This window comes from Colletes latitarsis, chromosome 11 (assembly GCF_051014445.1).
Source record: "Colletes latitarsis isolate SP2378_abdomen chromosome 11, iyColLati1, whole genome shotgun sequence".
Classification (NCBI taxonomy): domain Eukaryota; kingdom Metazoa; phylum Arthropoda; class Insecta; order Hymenoptera; family Colletidae; genus Colletes; species Colletes latitarsis.
In genome coordinates, this window is record NC_135144.1 from 28,311,999 (window position 1) to 28,333,256 (window position 21,258).

At 41.5% G+C, this 21,258-nt stretch overlaps 3 protein-coding genes across 49 annotated transcripts in view; 2 read left to right on the plus strand and 1 right to left on the minus strand.

Annotated features, from left to right (window-relative positions):
* Nucleotides 1-20,764, plus strand: part of LOC143348575 (uncharacterized) — a 115,065-nt gene extending 94,301 nt beyond the window's left edge. The window contains exons 1-11 of one of the 44 annotated variants that reach the window (XM_076778984.1): nucleotides 12,244-12,385; nucleotides 12,604-12,645; nucleotides 13,446-14,159; nucleotides 14,271-14,861; nucleotides 14,904-15,518; nucleotides 15,600-15,662; nucleotides 15,924-17,660; nucleotides 17,736-18,065; nucleotides 18,145-18,762; nucleotides 19,956-20,081; nucleotides 20,553-20,764. In XM_076778984.1, the coding sequence (XP_076635099.1) occupies nucleotides 12,328-12,385; nucleotides 12,604-12,645; nucleotides 13,446-14,159; nucleotides 14,271-14,861; nucleotides 14,904-15,518; nucleotides 15,600-15,662; nucleotides 15,924-17,660; nucleotides 17,736-18,065; nucleotides 18,145-18,762; nucleotides 19,956-20,081; nucleotides 20,553-20,590 (4,932 nt within the window). In that variant the 5' untranslated portion in view covers nucleotides 12,244-12,327 and the 3' untranslated portion in view covers nucleotides 20,591-20,764. The other 43 variants (XM_076778973.1, XM_076778971.1, XM_076778975.1 and 40 more) reach the window with 43 other exon arrangements.
* On the plus strand, nucleotides 96-5,530 carry Maf1 (repressor of RNA polymerase III transcription Maf1). 2 transcript variants are annotated; one of them, XR_013080758.1, is made up of 6 exons: nucleotides 97-1,064; nucleotides 1,151-1,291; nucleotides 1,452-1,733; nucleotides 1,806-1,925; nucleotides 2,760-2,914; nucleotides 2,987-5,530. XR_013080758.1 is itself a non-coding variant. In XM_076778483.1 (5 exons), exons 1-5 carry the CDS (start codon nucleotides 982-984, stop codon nucleotides 2,827-2,829), a joined length of 696 nt encoding a protein of 231 aa, XP_076634598.1. In that variant the 5' UTR covers nucleotides 96-981; the 3' UTR covers nucleotides 2,830-5,530. The 2 variants fall into 2 exon arrangements, 1 of the variants encoding a protein (XP_076634598.1); XM_076778483.1 differs by having other exon boundaries at nucleotides 96-1,064; nucleotides 2,760-5,530.
* On the minus strand, nucleotides 1,355-8,372 carry Cyld (ubiquitin carboxyl-terminal hydrolase CYLD). 3 transcript variants are annotated; one of them, XR_013080757.1, is made up of 13 exons: nucleotides 7,487-8,372; nucleotides 7,106-7,247; nucleotides 6,790-7,026; nucleotides 6,084-6,259; nucleotides 5,898-6,017; nucleotides 5,607-5,830; nucleotides 5,356-5,528; nucleotides 4,987-5,283; nucleotides 4,793-4,908; nucleotides 4,503-4,719; nucleotides 4,127-4,339; nucleotides 2,193-2,289; nucleotides 1,355-2,101 (listed from the first exon to the last, which is right to left on the minus strand). XR_013080757.1 is itself a non-coding variant. In XM_076778478.1 (11 exons), exons 1-11 carry the CDS (start codon nucleotides 7,964-7,966, stop codon nucleotides 4,149-4,151), a joined length of 2,373 nt encoding a protein of 790 aa, XP_076634593.1. In that variant the 5' UTR covers nucleotides 7,967-8,371; the 3' UTR covers nucleotides 2,831-4,148. The 3 variants fall into 3 exon arrangements, 1 of the variants encoding a protein (XP_076634593.1); XR_013080756.1 differs by having other exon boundaries at nucleotides 2,163-2,289; XM_076778478.1 differs by lacking the exons at nucleotides 1,355-2,101; nucleotides 2,193-2,289 and having other exon boundaries at nucleotides 2,831-4,339; nucleotides 7,487-8,371.
* Nucleotides 20,765-21,258: the final 494 nt, after the last annotated feature.

Consider the following 21,258-nt stretch of genomic DNA (forward strand, 5'->3'; position numbering starts at 1 on the left):
GGTAAAAAGAGTATCAGCGAGAGAGAGAGAGGGAAGTTCAAGACGCTTCGCTGTGCTATTTCTGTCACGTAGGACGCATATATTCGTTGTTGCATACAAGTGTACTGACATCGAGACGCAAATAATTGGTAAACGGTGCGAAACAGGAACGGGGAAGGTTGAAGTTTGTCGATCGGCAATCAACGGCGTCGTGGTTTTGAATTGAATTTTCGGTGTTTTCGTTCGACAGTGACCGTGATAATTTGAGTGCCAATTTGTGTGACAACAATGTCCGTGATTATGGATTGTTTTCACCAGTAGCGGACGTGTGAAGTTTGTTAGTCACTTTGTTTAGCCGAGTTGTGATAAGCAATTCTGAACCTTCGTTGTTTCCCATTATACTTCGTGGCAGGTCCGCCAACGACTTTCTGTTTAGCGCGAGTTTTTTTCAATCGAAAGACGGCGTCTTTTATTTCCGAAGGGTAGTTTTCTCCGTCCTTTGCGCCGTTTTCCCTCTCTTCAGCTGGGCACGTCATTCGCGCAGCACAAGAAGCCAAACCTGCTCGTCACGGCCTAAAGCTTGTATTCGAATACTGATTGCTGAAATCGGGCCACGCACGGACGTAAATTCGTCTTCGTATCTTTAATTAGAGATCTGTGATGTACAAACTCGGCGCCGTGGGAAAAATCATTACGTCCACAATTAATTTCGTGCACTCGAAAAGGAAAGGAATTTTCATATACATAAAAAAGATTTACAAAGACTCAATAAGTCTTCGATGTCAAAGAAGTTTTTTAACATTTCGCTTTTATTGAACGCCTTGGCCGTCCGACTGAAAAACGAGGTCAAGTTTTTGCCAAGAAATATACGCTATAGGTCATCGACTCCAATGTAATGGAGCATTAATGACACAAGAAGCGTTCAGCTAGGAGATGCACCAAGGATACCTGCTACACAAACATTGTTACACATTCTAAAGGGACACCATCATTGTTAGCAAGATGAAGTTGCTGGAGAGTACACGTTTCGAAGCTATAAACAGTGCCTTGTCCATCAAGACCGGAGACAGCAAAATAATAGGCAGGTAAGATAATCGTATCAGTATTTATTGTATCTGTTTCAAGATTCTTTGAAATGACACTATACACAGTGGCTTTTATCAATTTTCAGAATAGAAAGTTACTCCTGCAAAATGGCTGGAAATGATAAACAGCTGTATAAACGTTTTAATGCAGAGCAAGGATTTACTCCACACGATCTTCAAGCTTTATCACCACCACAAACCTCTTTGGGGACATCACCTGCTCAAAGGTAGTTTAAGTATTAAGTGTTTTGGTCAAAATGTAATGTAATAAAACCAGTAAAAGTTCAGTGTTTTACGATAAGATGTCCATGTTTATATTTTGATAAAGTCTATTATCTATACATTAATTCAATAAGTCTTTCCATTATCATTTTCTTTTGTCTGCAGTCGCAGTGTTTCTGGCGATGAAGATGGTCCATTGTGCGACACAATCAGTAGAAAAACATTATTCTATTTGATTGCCACTTTGAATTCAGCTTTCCACCCAGATTATGATTTTTCTGATGCTAAGAGCCATGAATTCAGCAAAGAACCAAGCTTAACATGGGTCATGAATGCTGTAGACAGCAATTTGAGTGCAACTGCAGGAGATCATTATCGCACCCTTCGAACAGCCCTTTGGGCGGCCGTCGATGATGAAATATCATTAAGCGAATGTGATATTTATAGGTAAACATCTATATTATCCGGGCACGTATTATAGAACGTACTACGTAATTTAAGAATATGAAAACATTTTAGTTACAATCCAGACTTTGTGTCTGACCCTTTTGGAGAAGATGGATGCTTATGGTCCTTTAATTATTTCTTCTACAATAAGAAATTGAAACGCATTGTGTTCTTCACATGCAGAGCAATAAAGTAAGTGTATTAATTTCGCGAATCAACTTCCTTTACTTCCAATGATAATTTGTGCTTATGTGTAAATAAAAATTTCTTCTTGTTTGAGTATTATATTTGTTGCTTCAAGCATTCGTTATGGAATATTTTCAACTCTTAGTTTCGAATCTTCTTCTGCATAATTTTTTGATAGAGATCTAAATAAAATAAAAAAATTATTTACATTCAAATGTAGAAAATAAATTTCGTAAAACTTACTCTTAATTACTTTTTGCGCTTAAACGCAACTTCTAAGTTCTGTAGAACGTTATATTATTAGATGTGTAAAAACCATATGAAAGTGCATGGCCATCTATTATTTCCACCTTAAATGCGCAGGAATTACCTGCAACAAAGTTGACGAAATAATATTAAGCAAAAACGAACAAATAAAGATAATATAGTTTTAGAAAATAAAGTTTTATGAAATTTATTTTCTATGTTCGAATGCGAATAAAAGTATGTTGAACCATTTTCAGGCTCGTTATCGTTTAAGGTAAGATACAACATTTATCATTTCAACCGTATAGCCCGTTCCTTTCTCGAGATATAAGCGATTTAAGATTTGAAAACGCATTCTAAGATTGACGTGAATTAAAGAAACGTTTGTAAAATTATAATATTTATTGAGTAAAACTAAATGTATAACCAATGAATATTATATTTTTTAGATCTTTGCCAAAATTAATGTATCCAAAAGGACTCAAAACTAAAGAGTTGGAAACATTTTATAATAAAATGCTCGAAGTGATTCAAACAATAAAACGCTTTCTTGTACCTTTTTGAATGTTCTTCTATACACGTTTCTTTTTACAGTCCTCTCTACGTACTAGATTCCGGAGTTGGCAGTGACTTTGCCATGGATGAAGATGAAGATAGATACTAAATTTATAATATATATTTACAAACTTTATCCCCATCTTTATTAATTCTAAAGAGGCACGAATTTCACCTATTACATAAAACTCTTAGTATGTACAATGATACATCTTAATTTTTATAATTACTCTATATATCTTCATTTGCAGTGATGTTTGTTTCAGATTCAATATCGCTAGTAGAAAATACTTCTACCATTTTGCTGTTTAGTTTACTATAGTATTAATGTTTAATTATAGACGACAGAGAATCAAATAGAAGAACAAACTTGGGAGATTTTAGAAATCCGTTTTTTCCGTCGTGAAGCATATTTTCCACGTACATGTTATTATTCAACATATTTTAAGTATACAATTCAATTAAATGTTAATCAAATCTGTGTAAGTCCCACGCAACTACAAACATTCACGTTTTACAAGATGTAAAAAGATATTCAAGTTCGAAATATTGGACAATGTCTTTACCGTCGTTTAAATACAAGAACAAAATGACTTAACGGATTTTTAAATTGATGTTGTGCTAAGTTGCTCTATTAGAATTTAAAAGTAAATCAATTTCAAATTGTAGAATGGGAGTAGAACATTTTTAGAGCAACGGGTAGATCTGAAAGTGCAGCATTAACTTTTGAATCTTAGTCATTGTACTATTAAGTTTAAAAAAACTGTGCAATTATTTGCGTTGTTTGCTATAAATGTGTCACAAAATATTTTCAATATATTAATAGCACCTAGTGCATTAACGAAACTGTACTTTTTTTTTCGTGCGTAACTTCCGGTAAGTACACACGATCTTAATTTATGTTTATATGTAAATATTTATTCTTTCAAATTACGGAGATTTCCATCCAATTTGTCACAATTATTTTGAACAAATTTATGACTAGTATTCTAGACTTTCTTAACACTTCCGTGTAGAATGGAAACTTAATTTTATGTCACTGATGAATATATACATGTATATGTATATATATATATATATATATATATATCTCACGGATTAAAAGACAGCACTACGCTCGAATTAGATTTTTAGGTCTTGGTTAAAAAAATAATTCATTCTGAGACGATTTGTATAACATGTGTATAACTTTAGTTTCGTTAAGACTATACATTTGTCTGTCAGTAATTCAATAAACTTTATAAATCGATGTAGCTCAATCTTATATAATTTTGTTTTTACTTCTCATTTATAAATAGATGTCTTTGCTAATAGTTGTTTTGTCGCATCAGTTTGTGAACATTCGATGAATAAAACACAAACATACCCAAGTTTGTTGTCGTATAATTGCTGTAAACCTAACTTACCCAAATTATTAGTCAATTGAACTTATTTGTACATCATAACATCTGGGGATTGATACATGCACATGTAAGCGTCACACAAGAGCCGTTTTGCATGTTCCGGTAAATGACGGTCATCCGTTAATTCAGTCAGATAATTTCCACCTTCTTCGCTTAGCCAATATGGAAAATCAGGACACGGAACCATTTCTGGTATGTTGTAACCATTTTGTTCTCCTAAAAGCAGTTGAGCAGTTAAAATTAAAAAAATGAACTTAATTTTTTTATAGTTGTTTCAAGCAATCGCTGAAAGAATAAATCAAAGGATTGGTTGAAACTATGTTCCAAACAGTATCTGAAGGTTCATGAAACGAAGCTAAAAAAGACGCGAATAAAATACCTTTTCTATCAGCCATAGAGTCGAAGAAACACCACGGTGCTTCTGAACCAGAACCACATTTCACGAAACACACGTAATGAGACGTTTCGATACAAACTACTGCTGATAATTCCAGATACAATCGTGGGACGGGACAATGTTCTTGTAAGATAGCAAACTCCATTGGTACTACTAGTTTCTTTGGTTCGTGATTCGTCCTTCGTTCGTGACGATGTACCTGTAATATAATATATTCTTGAAATATCTTCGACTTTATGCTTTTTTCACTTTTACTTTTCTTTCCAGTTTACCTTCTCTAAACACTGCAAACAGAAGGCAATACTCTCGAGTCCAACGCCGCATTGTCCGTAACATTCTTTGCATTCAAACTCTGCTAGTTTCCCACAAACGGTACACTGTCTGGGAGCTGGAAACAGAACATCAATAATGAATTGTACACTATTGGCATAATTCGTTGCAACGATAATATTTCGGCGACAGTTACAATCTTCAATTATGTCTGTTACATCAAGCAACAGAGTGGGTTGTATCTTTGGATACATTTTGAACGACTTTCCAAATCGAGGCATCTGTATAATGAGACAGGATGGGACTTCTTTCAATCTTATGTTACTCGTGAGAAAACTTTGTTCTAATAATTGTTGTACAGTTGGTAGATTCAAATGATCGTCTTTTTCAACAAAAAGTTGGTAGTGATATGCATCCTGTCCAGAACTTAGCTTGAGAAACGGCTCGGCGTTTAAAATTTGAGCAACCAATGAGGTTAAAAATTCTTCGGGATCTAAGGAAATTCAAAGTAATTTTTAACCTAACTATCGAATATCGATAATCGAAATACACCGTGAACGCAAACCTTTCTCTTCACTAGTAAGTCCGGATACTGATGACAATTTTTCAAGTAAAGTTCGAAGTTTCATTACATGATCTGCTCTGACAAACATATTTTTTCTAAGTGGATTTACTATCTCTTCGCGCAATACCCTTTGCACTTCCTCGTATTGCGGGCAATCTTTTTCGTTCGGAGGTCTGGTAAATATCAATTTATACATCACACTTTTTCGCTTACTTTTTACGAAAATAAGGTGGACAATATTAAATTATTACCTAAATAGGAGATTATCAAATACACTAGTAAACGTAAACATGCTAAAAAGAGTGGCATCCAAGTAACATGAATTATGATGACCTTGAATTCCTCTATATTTCCCACAAATACTTTCCAGGTTTCCTTTAACGGAAATAGGACGTACCATACCGACAATGACGGAGCTTTCCATATTTCCAAAATTATCTGTATTTATTGGTACTGCTGGATCGTTAATTTTTGCCTGTGAGAATATTGTCTTTTAGTTACATATAAAAAAAAAAATAAAATATTTATCATTCGATACTTACAACCACTGTATCATAACGAGAACATTGTTCAAGATCTGTGAAAATAGCTCTGTAAGGTCGACAGTGGAAATACCTTACACCTTTGTAGGTTCCATCAGTACCTGATGGATGACTCTCATCCTAAAAATGGAACAACTGTATGTTTTACACGTTGAATTACTAAACTCGCTTATTCATTATACGTACCAGTTCTACAGCTGCCATTAATTTACCGGGAGTAATATCAGCGGGTGTTCCGATCCAACGAATAACTCCATAGTGTATATCAGAGTCCAAAAGAATTTTTACATTGGAACCTATGATTAAATCTGTATTTTCTACCCGTCCGAACTTCTTGTTTTCATTCCTTTCTGGTGTATTACCTGTAACAATACCGAACATTAAAGTTTATATTTGTACCATCGAAGTTGAAATAGAAATAATATTTTGGCAAAAAGATATTGCGGTAGGAAATGTGCGAAAAGCAGCCGCGAAGTGACGTGTCAGAATACATAAACATAAAACGCGGAAGTGCAGTAGAGTTCACGCAAATTGTTCACTTTTCCTTACTATGATTTAATAAACGCGAGTGTTCGAATTCCTCTATGTCACTGTACACGTTTGATTCTATGTCACTGCTCCATTTGTGCTCCAATACGAAGACAGGAATGTTTTGCAACATAGCAGCCATTTTATAATAAAATTCTAATAAATTTACAATGCCGAGAGACTCGCCGGTAACACTGAGACAGGCTAAGATTGTGGCTATTTTTAACTGTCTCGGTTAAGAATAACTCCCTCTACTGCACACACTGAGTAAAGCACGCTACGTGAAATTCCTAGTAAAGCTAGCAAAACGTTCTATCAACCAAGAAGCCAAGCTTTATATTTATTTTTGTATTTTTACTATTACCAGATTGTGTGTACGCATGGATATTTGTGTTTTTAGTTACATTGCTATCGTTTTCGAGTGTCATTGATTTTGCCGATTGTAGACATTCTATCGATAGAGGTCGTTGATCTCTGTTATTGTTTTTATTGTCATCGAATGTAGAAAATTTCTCTAAAAGGACAGATGGCGTGGAGTCTAACGTAGACTTTTTTTTATCGTTCACGTAATTATTTCCTGAATTTGTTTTCAAAAAGAAATCTGAAATTAAATGTATATTAACGAAGCAGTAACATCATAAATAAAAAAAAAAGAAACGAGAAAATATTTATTCGCGTACTTTTATCAGAGTTTCCAAGACCTGTGGGACCTTCAGGTTTTAATGGAAAAATATTACTCAATGTAGCAAACCTTCCTTCCGAATGAATAGAGACAAAGTATTCCTTGCTTAGCAAGGCTGTTTTAGACGATTCTTGGCCTTCCTATAATTACATTAATAATATACACATTAACTTATGTACAATGTATTTAATTTAGATCTAAAACATTGTTCCACCACGTCATACAAAGACATGAAAAATTTAGAAAATATGGTCAATTTTTTAATCCGATGGACGATTACATAAGAAATAGTTAGAATTATTAATGCTGACCATATTTGCTAAATTGACCAAAACCATACACACGTCGCAACTAAATACAAGGTGTTGTGCAAAATTACCAACAAATCAAGGCCAAAGTAATATCCTTGACCAAGCTGTGGCACAGGTCCAATATATTTAATAACGGCTAGATACTTGGTATGTCCTTGAGGATCAGGACAATACCAAATAGTATCATCTATCATCAAGCCCATGAGTTCTTTGCATAACAGTTTGTGGTTGGCCAAGTGAACTCTTTCTTGAGGTACAGATACTGCAGGTAGAAACTTCCATACATCCGACGAGACAGAGATCAAGTCAAACTTGTGACAACGCCATTCAGTGCCGCGCCAAATTTCCGATCCTGTCGTGTCATTCACGTGTACTCTGAGTGCACTGTCTCCCAGATCTTCGAGCGCTTCTACCAGCATACCGAGACGTAACGTATTGACATTCTTAACGCATTCGCCCGACATACGCGTTAGAATGGTGTTTTGCTTGGCAACGTAATAGTGAAGGACCTGACGGTCCTCTTTGCTACCGGTATTCCGTTTCTCCATGATTAATCGCAAACGATCATTGTAACAAGGAGACTCGTCAACCTCAACGAGCACAAAGCACGCGGATAAAATGCTACATTTACCTCCCTCATCGTTCAACCTTTGTCTCCGAAATGCAAAGAAAAAAAAGCAAAGTTCTCTCGACGCATGTCGCTCATTGGATAAATAAAATTTGCACACAACCGGTGAAGTTATTTAAGGAAATGCCCTTCGTAACCATGCACGACCGTTCGCGACAGTCAAATTCAAGCAGAAAATTACACTTTGACACTGACTGTCAATTCGTATAGGGTATTTGCCAGTGGAAAACTCAGGCTGTAACGTTGGCAGTAACAATTGTAAGGCAAATTTTCATTCAATGTATCTCGTGTAAATCAAAGATAGCGACAGAACGTTCTTATAGTTTAAGGCTTATCTTGAAAAGAAGAAAAATTTTTATTATTTTTTTTTAGCATATTTATAAACTGCTTTTAATAAGTATATTCATCTTGTAGCAACTATGTGGAGATATGTAGAGATCAGTGTTTGAGCCTCTGTTTCAGTAAGATTAAAATTCCCTACGATTTCCATTCGTTTTCTTTCGCGATTTGTGGAATCCGTGAACCGTGATTTTATTATTTCCATGTATAAGCGTACCTTACGCCCAAGTTTGTCGAGGAATAGATCGTTATTTTCAACGGTAGATGGCGTTTATTTTTCGACCTCAAACCCTCTGGTGCTAAAACACCCAAGCTTGTCGTGAAATAGTTCTTTACCTTCAACGATAAATGGCGCTTATTTATCGACCTCAAACCCTCTGGTGCTAAAACGCCCAAGTTTGTCGTGGAATAGTTCGTATCGTCCACGCTAGATGGATTTCTCGACAAGCTTGGACGTTTTAGCACCAGAGGGTTTGAGGTCGGAAAATAAGCGCCATCTATCGTTGAAGGTAACGAACTATTCCACGACAAACTTGGGCGTTTTAGCACCAGAGGGTTTGAGGTCGGAAAATAAGCGCCATCTATCGTTGAAGGTAACGAACTATTCCACGACAAACTTGGGCGTTTTAGCACCAGAGGGTTTGAGGTCGGAAAATAAGCGCCATCTATCGTGGTAAATAACGAACTATTCCACGTAAAACTTGGGCGGCTCTCTCGACTCCCACGAGGCGGTCCGAAATTACTTTCGACAGCTTCGGAGAATCGAGAAGGAGGGCACGTATCATTCCTTTGTCTCTACGAGCTCACGTACACGTGATCTGGCATAGTGTGAGAAAACGGAATGAGGTGTCATCGATGCGGTGCGTGTCGATTCTCTCTCTGTCGATACGGTTTCTATCCATCGACTCTCTGCCTGTTCGAGTCCTGCGAAATTCAAACGTTTTTGAACGTTGTCAGTAATATCGCAGAAGATACAGAATTTCAATAAGAAATCATACTGTTTATATAATAGAATGTTCAAACGATAGAACATTCGTATAAAAGATGTTCCGTATCCGAGCAAAGGAGTGAGAATGGGAGACCTGAACTGTGATCGGATCATCACATGTACTTAAACGTGTACTCAAAATTTTTAAATATATTATTTATAATACGATGTACGATTTGTATGAAAGTATCGTGATACGATCAGGGTTAATAGGATGTAACATCGGTGTTAACTTTTATCGGAAATTCACGACAACCGTTGACAAACGAGATTCACTAATAGATAGTATTGTCTGTAATTTTTCTTCGGAAGTTCATTGCTTACATGCGTCATTAAAGTACGCATTCTCGGGAATCGTAAGAATCGCATGAATATCTCGATTAAGTAAAAGAAAAAGGTCATATGCCAGTGGCTTTTCCCAATTACGACGTTTGAAGGAACGCCGTTAACAAACCACAGGATCTATAAATACATTTGCGATCATGCGATATTATTACACAATGATTCTTCGTTTTCTTCATTGCTCGTGGACAATGTATGGAATCACTTAAATTATCTTATTACATTGACTCATACGAATCTCCGCGTCACTCAGGTTTGGAGGGTGCAACAAATCGATTTCTCCAATTATCGCGTTGCTCCTTCCGTACCCGATCAGCTGACGAGTCTCACTCGTGGTTGTAGGGCAAGGGGTTAAGCAGGCATTAAAGTCGCCGCTCCTTTCGCATGGCGTCGCGCAGAGAATATTTTTCGTTCACGTTGATGTCATTCGTATCGACCACAGCTCGTAACATCCTTAACATATCGATCGCGCGTATCCAATTGAATATGCGTCTATGCGATTCTAGGATAATTCCACATCACCATTCATAAGTAAAATTGTAGATATACACATACGAACGTAGATTCACACAATGTCGACGGTGCAAAATTTTTCCACTTCTTTGCAAAATAAATATCGAACGCCAAAAATTCCATTCCTACTTCTCCTCAATTTCGAGCTACAAGTTTTTCGAAGTTCTGAATAATTCAACAAAAAGTTCCCCACCAATGCCCGAAACTCGACTCGCGCCGTTGCTAGCAAAATTCAATGGCGCTTTTTTCGTGTCCAGTTTTCAGACATGCCTTGACGATGTGCCTTAACTAGCATTGGAAGATTTATTTATGATGATATTACTTATAATGTTTTCTTTGGGAAACATTTATCGTAATATCAGTATTTCTAGCGAAACTGATAAACGTTATTATAATTCCACGAAAAGTGGTCCAGCAATAAATCTTAGAGGCTCTTTTAAAGATCTAGGTTAGGTCTAGGTTAGGTTTGGGTTCCCTTTTCTCTTTAATAATCTAGCATGTTTACAAGCTTCTTAGAACAATACAGGGCACCCATGGGAAAAATTTTAATCTGGGATTCTAGAGGCCAAAATAAGACGAAAATCGAGAATACCAATTTGTTGATGAAGGCTTCGTTAAGAAGTTACTAACGTTTAAAGTTCCGCCAATACTGAATTTTTTTCTCCAAACTGGGTAGGATTTCGGGAGTATGTCTATTCACCGAAAATGATTATAATTGACCCCCGCAACCGAAAATAATTTTTCCAGAACGATTTGAAGCTTTTCAATTTCGCCGAAAAATTTAGGCACCCCTGTCGATTTTCCTTAAAAATTCGTTTTTGATTTTTAATAATTTCGGGTGACGTCCTACAGAAAAGTTGTCTAATACTTTTCTGTAAGTACCCATGAGCTCTACTTCAGAAAAAAGTTTCATTGAAATATATTCACAATTATAGGAGTTATGACTGTTTGAAAATTGGACCATTGTTATGAGGTTTTTCTCATTTTGCGGGGTCAAGGACCAACTTTTCGAATATTTTTGCGATTTGTAAATATTCTCCATCAAAATACGCGTAGTTTGCTTTTTTAAACATTAAAATCGTCCAATCTGTTCAGAAGTTATGACGTTTTAAAGACTCGCATGAAAATTCGGGCAGGCATTTCTGGCCAGAAATTATATTTTCGGTAAGGAATTTTTTTCTCGAAAATGATTAGGATTTCGAGGGTATGTCTATTGACCAAAAATTATTATAATTGATCCCTGCAATCAAAAATAATTTTTTTAGAACGATTTGATAAATTTTTTTTTCGCCGAGAAACACCACCTAGCCGAATTTTTTTCTCGAAGGAGGGTAGGATTCCAGGGATATGTGCATTCATAAAAAATGATTGTAATTGACCCCCGCAACCGAAAATAATTTTTCCAAAGCGATTTGAAATTTTTTAATTTAATTGTTTCGTCTTATTGTGTCCTCTAGAATCTCCCATTAAAATTTTTCCCAGGGGTGGCCGAGCACCCTGTATAGGAATTAAAATACAATTTGTGCGTAAGTAAACGGAAGCTGGTGTGCATGTACGCGAGCTTAGGGGAGCAATTAAGTGATCAGTGGTATATCTTCCGAACGAGCATCCATTGGCGCGCTATCGCGAACAAACAAGCTAATCCCGCGATCGATCGTGCTCCAAACGCGATGGCAAGATCATCCGAGAGGAATGTCGTTGCCTGTCGCGGCAAACAATCCTGTCGCGGCGTCGTAAATTCGAAGGATGCGAGGCAGGGCTACGCTCCAATTTGCATGATCCTCTCCCGCCTCCTCGCGCGGACGAAACGTGCGGGGAATCGATCCTCCCGGGGAAACTCCTGAAACCGGATGACGTAGCCTCTGCAAAGATCTCCGGCTGAAACCAGCCTCTGAAAGAGTTAAACAATTCATCGCCACCCACGTCGAGGCGCGCGCGAGCGCTCGTATTCGCGAAACTGCGACGATCGCGGATCCTTTCACCGCCGGGGGTATCTTTATAAATACAAGTATTTAACCAGGACTCGCTTTGCAATCGTACGAGGCTCGCGACGAGCTACGAACGAGTCGATCGCGCCGGACAGATTAAAAAACGAAGGGATGACGATCAGCGCGTCGATCCTCGGCCTGATCGCGGCGGCGGCCATTGTTGGCTCAGGTAACTCGAATTACTTTGTTTCGTCGATTACAAAACGCTCGCGAGTGTGAACGTGGTGATGTACGAAAAAAGTGAATGGGAAATATAGAGAATTTTTTACGCTTTGCATTCGAGAGAAAGTGTGTTTTTTTACAGCTTCTTCCATTTTGTTTTTTAGAATATTTTCGTCATTATTATAGCTTTGATTAGACTTTCATTATGGTGTTTCTTGTTTACAGAACCGCACGGGGTATTTGGTGGAAGTGGAGGTCTAGCGTACAGTATGTATTATTATTATTATTATTCTAGGAAGATTCTAGGGGTCAAAATAAGACGAAAATCAAGAATAGTAATTTGTTAATTGAAGCTTCGTTTAAAAGTTATTAACGTTTAAAGAAGCGCCTGTAGAGCGGCAACCTGCGAACAGCTGTGTACGCGTGATAGTAGTTCTCGTTCACAAAACTGTAAGGCTGTTGATACGTCAGTAAGTAAGAGTAAGAACCAGGGAAATTTAAACGTTAATAACTTTTAAACGAAGCCTCAATTAACAAATTACTATTCTTGATTTTCGTTTTATTTTAGCCCTTAGAATCTCCCACTAAATTTTTGCCCTATACATGCCGATTACCCTGTACAATAGATGACAGAAATTGTAATATTGCATATCGAAATATGACGGAGATGCAACCACCATCCTTATTAGATCTATCAAGGGACTGTCGCAGTTTCTAGTTGAGATTGTTTAAGTTTTCACAACTCGACTACTGTTCGAAGCTTCCGGGTACGAATCGAGTCTTTTAAGGAAGAAATTCCGACGTCTCGTCAGCGTTGCAGCTGGCTCCACAGATGACTTATGTTCTTGTCCATCGAGTGTACCAACGCTCATGTTTTATTTAACTGATCGGGGAAACATGTGTTATTTTTTAATCATCTATCAAGAATGCATTGCGTTGATTACAAAAATATAAGACCACGTTGACAGGTTTACTAGATCCTAGGATCTTCTTGTCTCGAATTGCACATATTTCGAGAAACTCTATAAAAATGTCGCTGAATGAATAAACCAGAATTCCTTAAACAGGCGGTGCTTCCGCGTCGGCGTCAGCGAATGCGTATGCAGGGTCAGGAGCAAGCGTGTCCGCGTTGAGCAACGCGAACGCGTTCGTTGGGAATTTTCCCGGAATCGACGGTGGCCACGAGGGGCACAAAGGAATCCGCAGCTACGACAACACCGGATTCGGCAACCAGCCGAACGGCGGCCATGACAGTTCGTCCGGGCATACTGGAGTGAAGGGTGGTCGAGGTAGCGGTTGCTCGAAATGCAAATGGGAGGATGACGAATATTGGGAAACGGAGGAAGAGGAAGAAGAGCCGGAGGAGAGGAATGAAGACGAATGCGACGATGGCGACGATGGCCAATACAGGCCGGAACACCATCACGGGCGTGGAAAAAAACCAAATGTGCAGAAATTGGGAGCACCGGGAGTAGGTGGAGCACCAGGTGTGGGGGGAGCACCAGTCAAAGGAGGCCCAGGAGGAAGTGGAAGCCCATCGTCGGGATCTCCATGGAACAAACCATCAGGTCAACAACATGGTCAACAGCCTGGAGCTGGTTCCAAACCTTGGAATCAAGGACCTGGAGGTCCGGCTGGAACTTTTGGAACTGGACCGCAAGGTTCTACAGGCCCCAATGCAGGCAAACCGGGTGTAACGAATCAGCCAGGATGGAACAAGGGGCCTGAAACAGGCTCCGGATGTTCTGGCAATAATTCACCAGGCTCCGGATGCGGTCAAGGTGAGCCAGAATTTTTACGAGCTCTTTAAAATGGTAATTACACTAGGAATTATTCTGAGAAGTTTCTTCCACCGCATACATTAATTTATGAAAAATGAATTTGTTTCATAGACTCAAGTGGTGTTGGTCCAGTAAAGCAAGGACCAGTGCCGTTCGGTAGCCCCAATGCGGGCAATGTTCAGAAACAAGGATCTCCAAACTATTCAACCAGTCCTACGGGAGGCTACGGCCCTCAGGGATCAAGTCCTACGCCTGGATGTGGTCCTTACGGTAACTGTGGACCTACATCCGGTGGCGGTCCAGGATATCCAGGCAAACCGGGAAGTCCAGGAAGTCAAGGAGGGCCAGGATATCCAGGCAGTCCGGGAAGTTCTGGAAGTCCAGGAGGTCCAGGCAGTCCAGGATGTACCGGTGGTCCTTATGGAAATTGTGGTGGAGCTGCACCTGGTGGATCTCCTGTGAAGAGTGGACCATTTGCTGGTCATCCGGGAAGCGGATCGCCTTACGGTGGAACACCAGGAAGTCCGGGTGCTCCAGGTGCTCCAGGAGGTCAAGGACCAGGCAGTCCAGGAAGTCCAGGATGTACCGGTGGTCCTTATGGTAATTGTGGAACTGCACCTGGTGGATCTCCCGTGAAGAGTGGACCATTTGCTGGTCATCCGGGAAGCGGATCGCCTTACGGTGGAACACCAGGAAGTCCGGGTGCTCCAGGTGCTCCAGGAGGTCAAGGACCAGGCAGTCCAGGAAGTCCAGGATGTACCGGTGGTCCTTATGGTAATTGTGGAACTGCACCTGGTGGATCTCCCGTGAAGAATGGACCGGCTGGTTATCCGGGAAGTGGATCACCTGAAAGCCCAAATGGTTCAGATGGGCACCCAGGGGGCCCAGCATATCCAGGTAGTTCTGGAAGTCCAGGAGGTCAAGGCGGGCCGGGATATCCAGGCAGTCCGGGAAGCTCAGGAAAACCAGGAGGTCCAGGAAGTCCAGGATGTACTGGTAGCCCGTATGGAAATTGTGGTGGAGCTACACCTGGTGGATCTCCAGTGACGGGTGGACCATTTGGGGGCCATCCGGGAAGCGGATCGCCTTACGGTGGAATACCAGGAAGTTCAGGCAGTCCAGGAGGTCCAGGATACCCAGGCAAACCAGGAAGTCCAGGAAGTTCAGGTGGTCCCGGTGCTCCAGAAGGTCCAAAATATCCGGGTAGTTCAGGAAGTCCAGGATGTACCGGTGGTCGCTATGGAAATTGTGATGGGTCTGCACCTGGTGGATCTCCAGTGAAGAATGGACCATTTGCTGGTCATCCAGAAAGCGGTTCACCTTATGGTGGTACACCTGGAAGTCCAGGCAGTCCAGGAGGTCCAGGATATCCAGGCAGCCCGGGAAGTCCAGGAGGTCCAGGTAGACCAGGAAGTCCAGGAAGTCCAGGAAGTCATGGAGGCCCAGGATATCCAAGCAGACCAGGAAGTTCGGGAAGTCCAGGAGGTCCAGGAAGTCCAGGAGGTCCAGGAAGTCCAGGATGTACTGGTGGTCCGTATGGAAATTGTGGTGGAGCTGCACCTGGTGGATCTCCAGTGAAGGGTGGACCATTTGGTGGTCATCCGGGAAGCGGATCGCCTTACGGTGGAACACCAGGAAGTTTAGGCAGTCCAGGAGGTCCAGGATACCCAGGCAAACCAGGAAGTCCAGGAAGTTCAGGTGGTCCCGGTGCTCCAGGAGGTCCAAAATATCCGGGTAGTTCGGGAAGTCCGGGAGATCAAGAAGGACCAGGCAGTCCAGGAAGTCCAGGATGTACCGGTGGTCGTTATGGAAATTGTGATGGGTCTGCACCTGGTGGATTTCCAGTGAAGAATGAACCATTCGCTGGTCATCCAGGAAGCAGTTCGCCTTACGGTGGTACACCTGGAAGTCCAGGCAGCCCAGGAGGTCCAGGATATCCAGGCAGTCCGGGAAGTCCGGGAGGTCCAGGTAGACCAGGAAGTCAAGGAGGCTATCCAAGCAGTCCGGGAAGTTCTGGAAGTCCAGGAGGTCCAGGAAGTCCAGGATGTACTGGTGGTCCGTATGGAAATTGTGGTGGAGCTGCACCTGGTGGATCTCCCGTGAAGAATGGGCCATTTACTGGTCATCCGGGAAGTGGATCGCCTAATGTGGGCTCTCCTGGAAGTCCAGGAGGTCCAGGATATCCAGCCAGTCCGGGAAGTCCAGGAAGTCCAGGATGTACCAGTGGTCCTTACGGTAATTGTGGAGCTACACCTGGTGGATCTCCGTATGGGCCATCTGCTGGACATCCAGGACATCCAGGAAGTGGATCACCTATCGGTGGTTCTCTTGGAAGTCCAGGAGGATCAGGATATCCAGGCAGTCCGGGTAGTCCAGGGAGTCCAGGTGGATCTCAAACACCATATGGACCGTTTACAGGCGTAAGCACAAGTGCTGGTGCTCACGCTGGTGTGAGTGGACCAAGTCCTGGAAGTAGGCACCCTCCTGGAACACCAGGAAGTGGGTCACCTGGCTCCAGTCCCTCGTACTCGCCAAATGGTCCTTATGGTGGTCAGAAGCCTGGACCTTATGGACCTAGCAGCGGAGCTCCGGGAGTGAAAGGAGGTCCGAGCGGTGCAGGGCACCCACCTGGAACACCAGGAAGTGGAGCACCAGGCTCCAGTCCCTCGTACTCGCCAAATGCTCCATCTAGCAATTCTCCGTTTGGAAACGCAGGAACACCAGGTTCTCCAAATGGACCTTATGGTGGTCAGAAGCCTGGACCTTATGGACCTGGGAGTGGAGCTCCGGGCGTGAAAGGAGGCCCGGGCGGTTCAGGGCCTGGCACTTCACCAAACGGTCCTTACCCTGGAAATGGAAAACCTAGCCCTGGCAGCAGTCCATCCGCGCCAGGAGCATCTCCCAACAAGCCAGGCGCTGGAAATGGACACCCACCCGGTGGTCAAAGTAAACCCGACGGAGACAGTAAAATCTTTTACATAAACGTGAATCCTGCTCCGGGAACTCCGGCTGGAAGCAAGCCTCACGGTAACACTGGTCCTCATGGAGGACCTGGAACGACGAAATCTCCCTTCGGAACTGGACCGTCTGAACCGACTAGACCATATCAACCTGGTCCTCATGGCGGCGCTGGAACCACTAAACCTGCTTACCAACCAGGTCCTCATGAAGATGCAGGACCTACGAAGTCTCCTTTCCAGCCAAGTCCTTATGGCGGTGCTGGAACCACAAAATCTCCTTTCCAAACAAGTCCTTATGGCGGAGCTGGAACTGCAAAGCCTCCTTACCAACCAGGTCCTCATGCAAATACAGCACCCACGAAGTCTCCTTTCCAACCAGGACCTTATGGTGGAGCTGGAACGACGAAATCTCCCTATCCAAATGGACCTCACGCAGGCACTCCTGGAGGTAGCCCTGGCTGGCCCGGTTCAGGAATAAACGGACCAACGAACCAAAGCCCGTTAGGCGTACAACCTGGAAGCGGTACGAGCGGTTGTACAGGTGTGTCTCTATTATTCGTAGTAGTATTATGTTGTCTACCTTAACAACATGCTCGTAATACGTTGTCGTTAACAGGTAGTGGTCAGGGTTGCGGAAGCGGATGCAGTCAGAGTAACTCTCCGGGCGGCAAACCTTGCGATGAAAACAATATTCCTAACATCGAAAAGCTCTCTGGACCGGCAGGCGAAGGGCCCGACGATTTCTCGCAATCTTCGCAAGCAGTGTTCCCTCCTGGTGAAGCCATTCGACCATCCAACGCACCTGGCTGCACTTATGGCAGTTGTCCGCCTGGATCGGGTCCATCGCCCGGTGGCAAACCGGACAACGTGAATAAAATTCCCGGAGGGCCTGGAACGTATGAATGGAATCCCTTTTTGACTGGAAAAGTGTCGCCTCCTAGTAGTGGTAATTAATCATCCATATACTTACTGCAAACAACTTTCCTGAATTTAACACTCAAATCCATTTGGACCTCGTTCGTCAGGTGGCTCGTACCCTACAGCAACTACCAGCAAGCCAATTGGTGTTGGGAACCCCTTCTTCGGAGGAGGACCTGCAGTTGGCGTAGGAGCTGGAGCTGGTGCATGGAGCGGCGCCAGTTCCGGAAGTCACGTCCCTCAGAACGGAAACTCTCCGTTTGGAGAGGGATCGACGAAACCCGTGGGTAAAGACAATCCGTTCTTTGGACCAGGATCAGGACCCACGCGTGGCGATATCGGGGGCACAGGTGGTCCAAAGACTGGAGGACCAGGTTTTCAGACACAGCCCCCAAACAGCATCGTTGGAGGTGGAGCGGGCCAACCATCGAGTGGGAATCCATTCGGTGTTGGAGCAGGTTCTGCAGCAGGTACCTTCGGTCACTATCCTGGTTCAGGTCCTGAATCTGGTAACGGCGGCGGAGGTCCTGGGGGAGTGAAGAAACCGTTAGGAACACATCGTGGTAGCGGAAGCGGAGGTGGCGTTGGAATTGGTTTGGACGGTTTTGGAAACTTACCTGGACACGAAAACGGCGGCTCCTTCGGTGGAGCGTTTTCTGGCGCCTTCAGCAGCGCTCATGCCTCCAGTTTCGCTGACTCGAAGGCTGCCTCGTTTGGCTTGGGAGGTAAGTTCAGCTTCCATCCAATTCATTCTAGCGCGAATAGCGGGTTATATAGGAACGGAAGGGTCAGTCGAGCACTTGCGAGAGGGACAAAACCTGACCTTTCCCAATAACTTGCAGTACGAATTAAAAGATCCGTGGTTCGCGAAATACGCTTCGATATTCTAGCTTTCACGGATGTGGAACGGAAAGTACGCGCACGGATCGGAAAAGGTTAAAGGACGAAGACCTTAGATCGAGATTAATATGATTGAATGACTGTAGATTCCCACGCGATGGGAACGCGTTTCAAGGTTCGATGTCGAACGGAGAGGATCCAACGCGACGGCGGTTGATGGATGACGAAGTCTTTCTCACAATAAAACATAAATCAGTGAGACGGGGGCGCTGTTAATTAATGGCAATCGTCGATCCCATCGAGCAGCTTCCGCTCTCTTAACGTGCCCGACGTTGCGTAACCCTGTAACCCCGTAATGTTGCTCGAGCGGCGTATTTGTCTGAACGTAACACGTTATCGTTCAATTCGAATCTTCCAGCCATCGTAGTCAATTAATAATAACACAAATGATAATTTAGTTACGTACTTCTCGAAGCAATCAGGAAATTAAAAAAAAAATAAAAGCATAGAGTTAGTTTGACCTCGATGACTCCCAACCTCTTTAAGTCAAGAGCTTTCTACGATTCTAATTTCGTCGATTTTAGTTTCGTTAGGTCTTGTACCGAGCATTCAATTTTCAATCGCGTTGGAGATTAATTATCCGCTTCGATAAAAATTATTAATGCTAATAACCGTGACACAAGGACTATTATAATACTTCGTTTTGTCTCGGATATGTTGCATAGTCTTATCTAGCAGATCCTGTCTAAGACGAGTCTTGCTATTAGATAATCGATTGAACAATCTTTTCAAACAAATTATGTATTTTTAAACTATCGTGTAATTGAATATTGTTCAAACGATTAATAATCTGAGGCAGGATCTGCTAGATATGTGTGATAAATGAGGTTAGCCAGCAGATCCGGGAATAAATGCAATTATATTACTCTTTGTACCAAACGTGTTATTAACTGCTGGAGAAGAGATAATTTGTAAGATACTGGATGCCTCTAAACTATTAAAAATTGACTTTAATATTTACTTTGTAAGAAATAATAATTCGATTTGATCTCGGATTGAACAGATTCTCGCGTTGCAGGGCCAAATCCAAATTTCGGAGAGGGGAATGGCGGAAATTGGGCCTCCAGTGGCGCGGCAAGTCAAGCCGGAAGTGGTTCCTGGTCCTCCAGCGGAGCATCCGCTTACGCCAGCAGCAGCGCAGGCAGTAAGTTTCGAACAACTGCAATATTAATTTGAAAACGGTCAAAACAATCCCATGCAATTGTACTCATAAAAAAATATTAAATAACGTCAATTATACATAGAACTTATTCGATTTGAAAACTTTCGTTGTATCGAGATGTTCTGTGTGAAATATGAGGCCATCAGTGTTAATTACGACTAAGGCGAAATTTGTTGAGTCAGCCTTATTGATGGCTCCGTCATTAAAACACCTACGAAACGCCAAGTAATTTTAATACTTTTATTTTGAAATTCCAAACCCGGAACGAATTATATAATTTATGAGAAATACGATTATCTGTACTGCCAGATTAAAAATTGTCTTTAAAATTTGTTTCTGGTGATTCTTAATTTATGAAATAAAAAAACAAGTATAGATAACATTTCCAGAAGTAAATATTAACTGTTTCTTTTAATCCTTGGTTGTCTTCTGATGTAAAAATTCTCGTTTCAGGCTGGGCAGGCGCAGGACCACACGCTGTGAAAGGATAGTCGACGAGAACCGAGGATGAAGAGAAGAATAACCTGCCACAAAAAAGAAAAATTATATTTAAATTATACACGAAACTGCTTATGAGATTAGCTTTATTTCGCTTTGTCTTTTCCTTTATTTTGTAATTTATTTTACTTCGTTCGTTTTTTGCGATACAATCTCGTATAAGAAGACTCGTTTGTATCTTTTTTTTGTACCCAGAATCCTGTATGCTTACGCCGACAATTATTGAAGAATTAATGCCGATTCCGCAACACGATTGTACGATTATTATGCAAAGATTGCTATCGTCTGATGTCCGATAGATAATGAATAGTGACATAAGCGATGAATCGTTCATGATACCGAACGGATCTCAAGTGTTTCTAATAAATAAGAAACTAATTAACGATACAATCAAACGTGTACACTATTTAATTACTCTTTTTAACGGAAAAGTAACAAGAAAATTGCCATGATAGAAGATAGTATAATTTAAGTAATAATTCAAGACAATTATTTACGTTCAAATCTAATGTAACAAATTATGTCATTAAGATTTTAATAATTAAATTGAGATTCTATTTACTTTATTAATAGATTGTTAATTGTTTTAACAGACCTGAACCCTACACTCATTACGTTATCCAGACTATTATTGCAATTTTATTATTATTTTATAAGCATT

Excerpts from the sequence above, each read along its gene's own strand:
- Maf1 (XM_076778483.1), top strand. The coding sequence starts at position 982 with ATGAAGTTGCTGGAGAGTACACGTTTCGAAGCTATAAACAGTGCCTTG. Across the intron at positions 1,292-1,451 it reads GGGACATCACCTGCTCAAAG|TCGCAGTGTTTCTGGCGATG; the intron begins GTAGTTTAAGTA and ends TTTTGTCTGCAG. Across the intron at positions 1,734-1,805 it reads AGCGAATGTGATATTTATAG|TTACAATCCAGACTTTGTGT; the intron begins GTAAACATCTAT and ends AAAACATTTTAG.
- Cyld (XM_076778478.1), bottom strand. The coding sequence starts at position 7,966 with ATGGAGAAACGGAATACCGGTAGCAAAGAGGACCGTCAGGTCCTTCAC. Across the intron at positions 7,248-7,486 it reads ACTTTGGCCTTGATTTGTTG|GAAGGCCAAGAATCGTCTAA; the intron begins GTAATTTTGCAC and ends ATGTAATTATAG. Across the intron at positions 5,831-5,897 it reads CTCGTTATGATACAGTGGTT|GCAAAAATTAACGATCCAGC; the intron begins GTAAGTATCGAA and ends ATATTCTCACAG.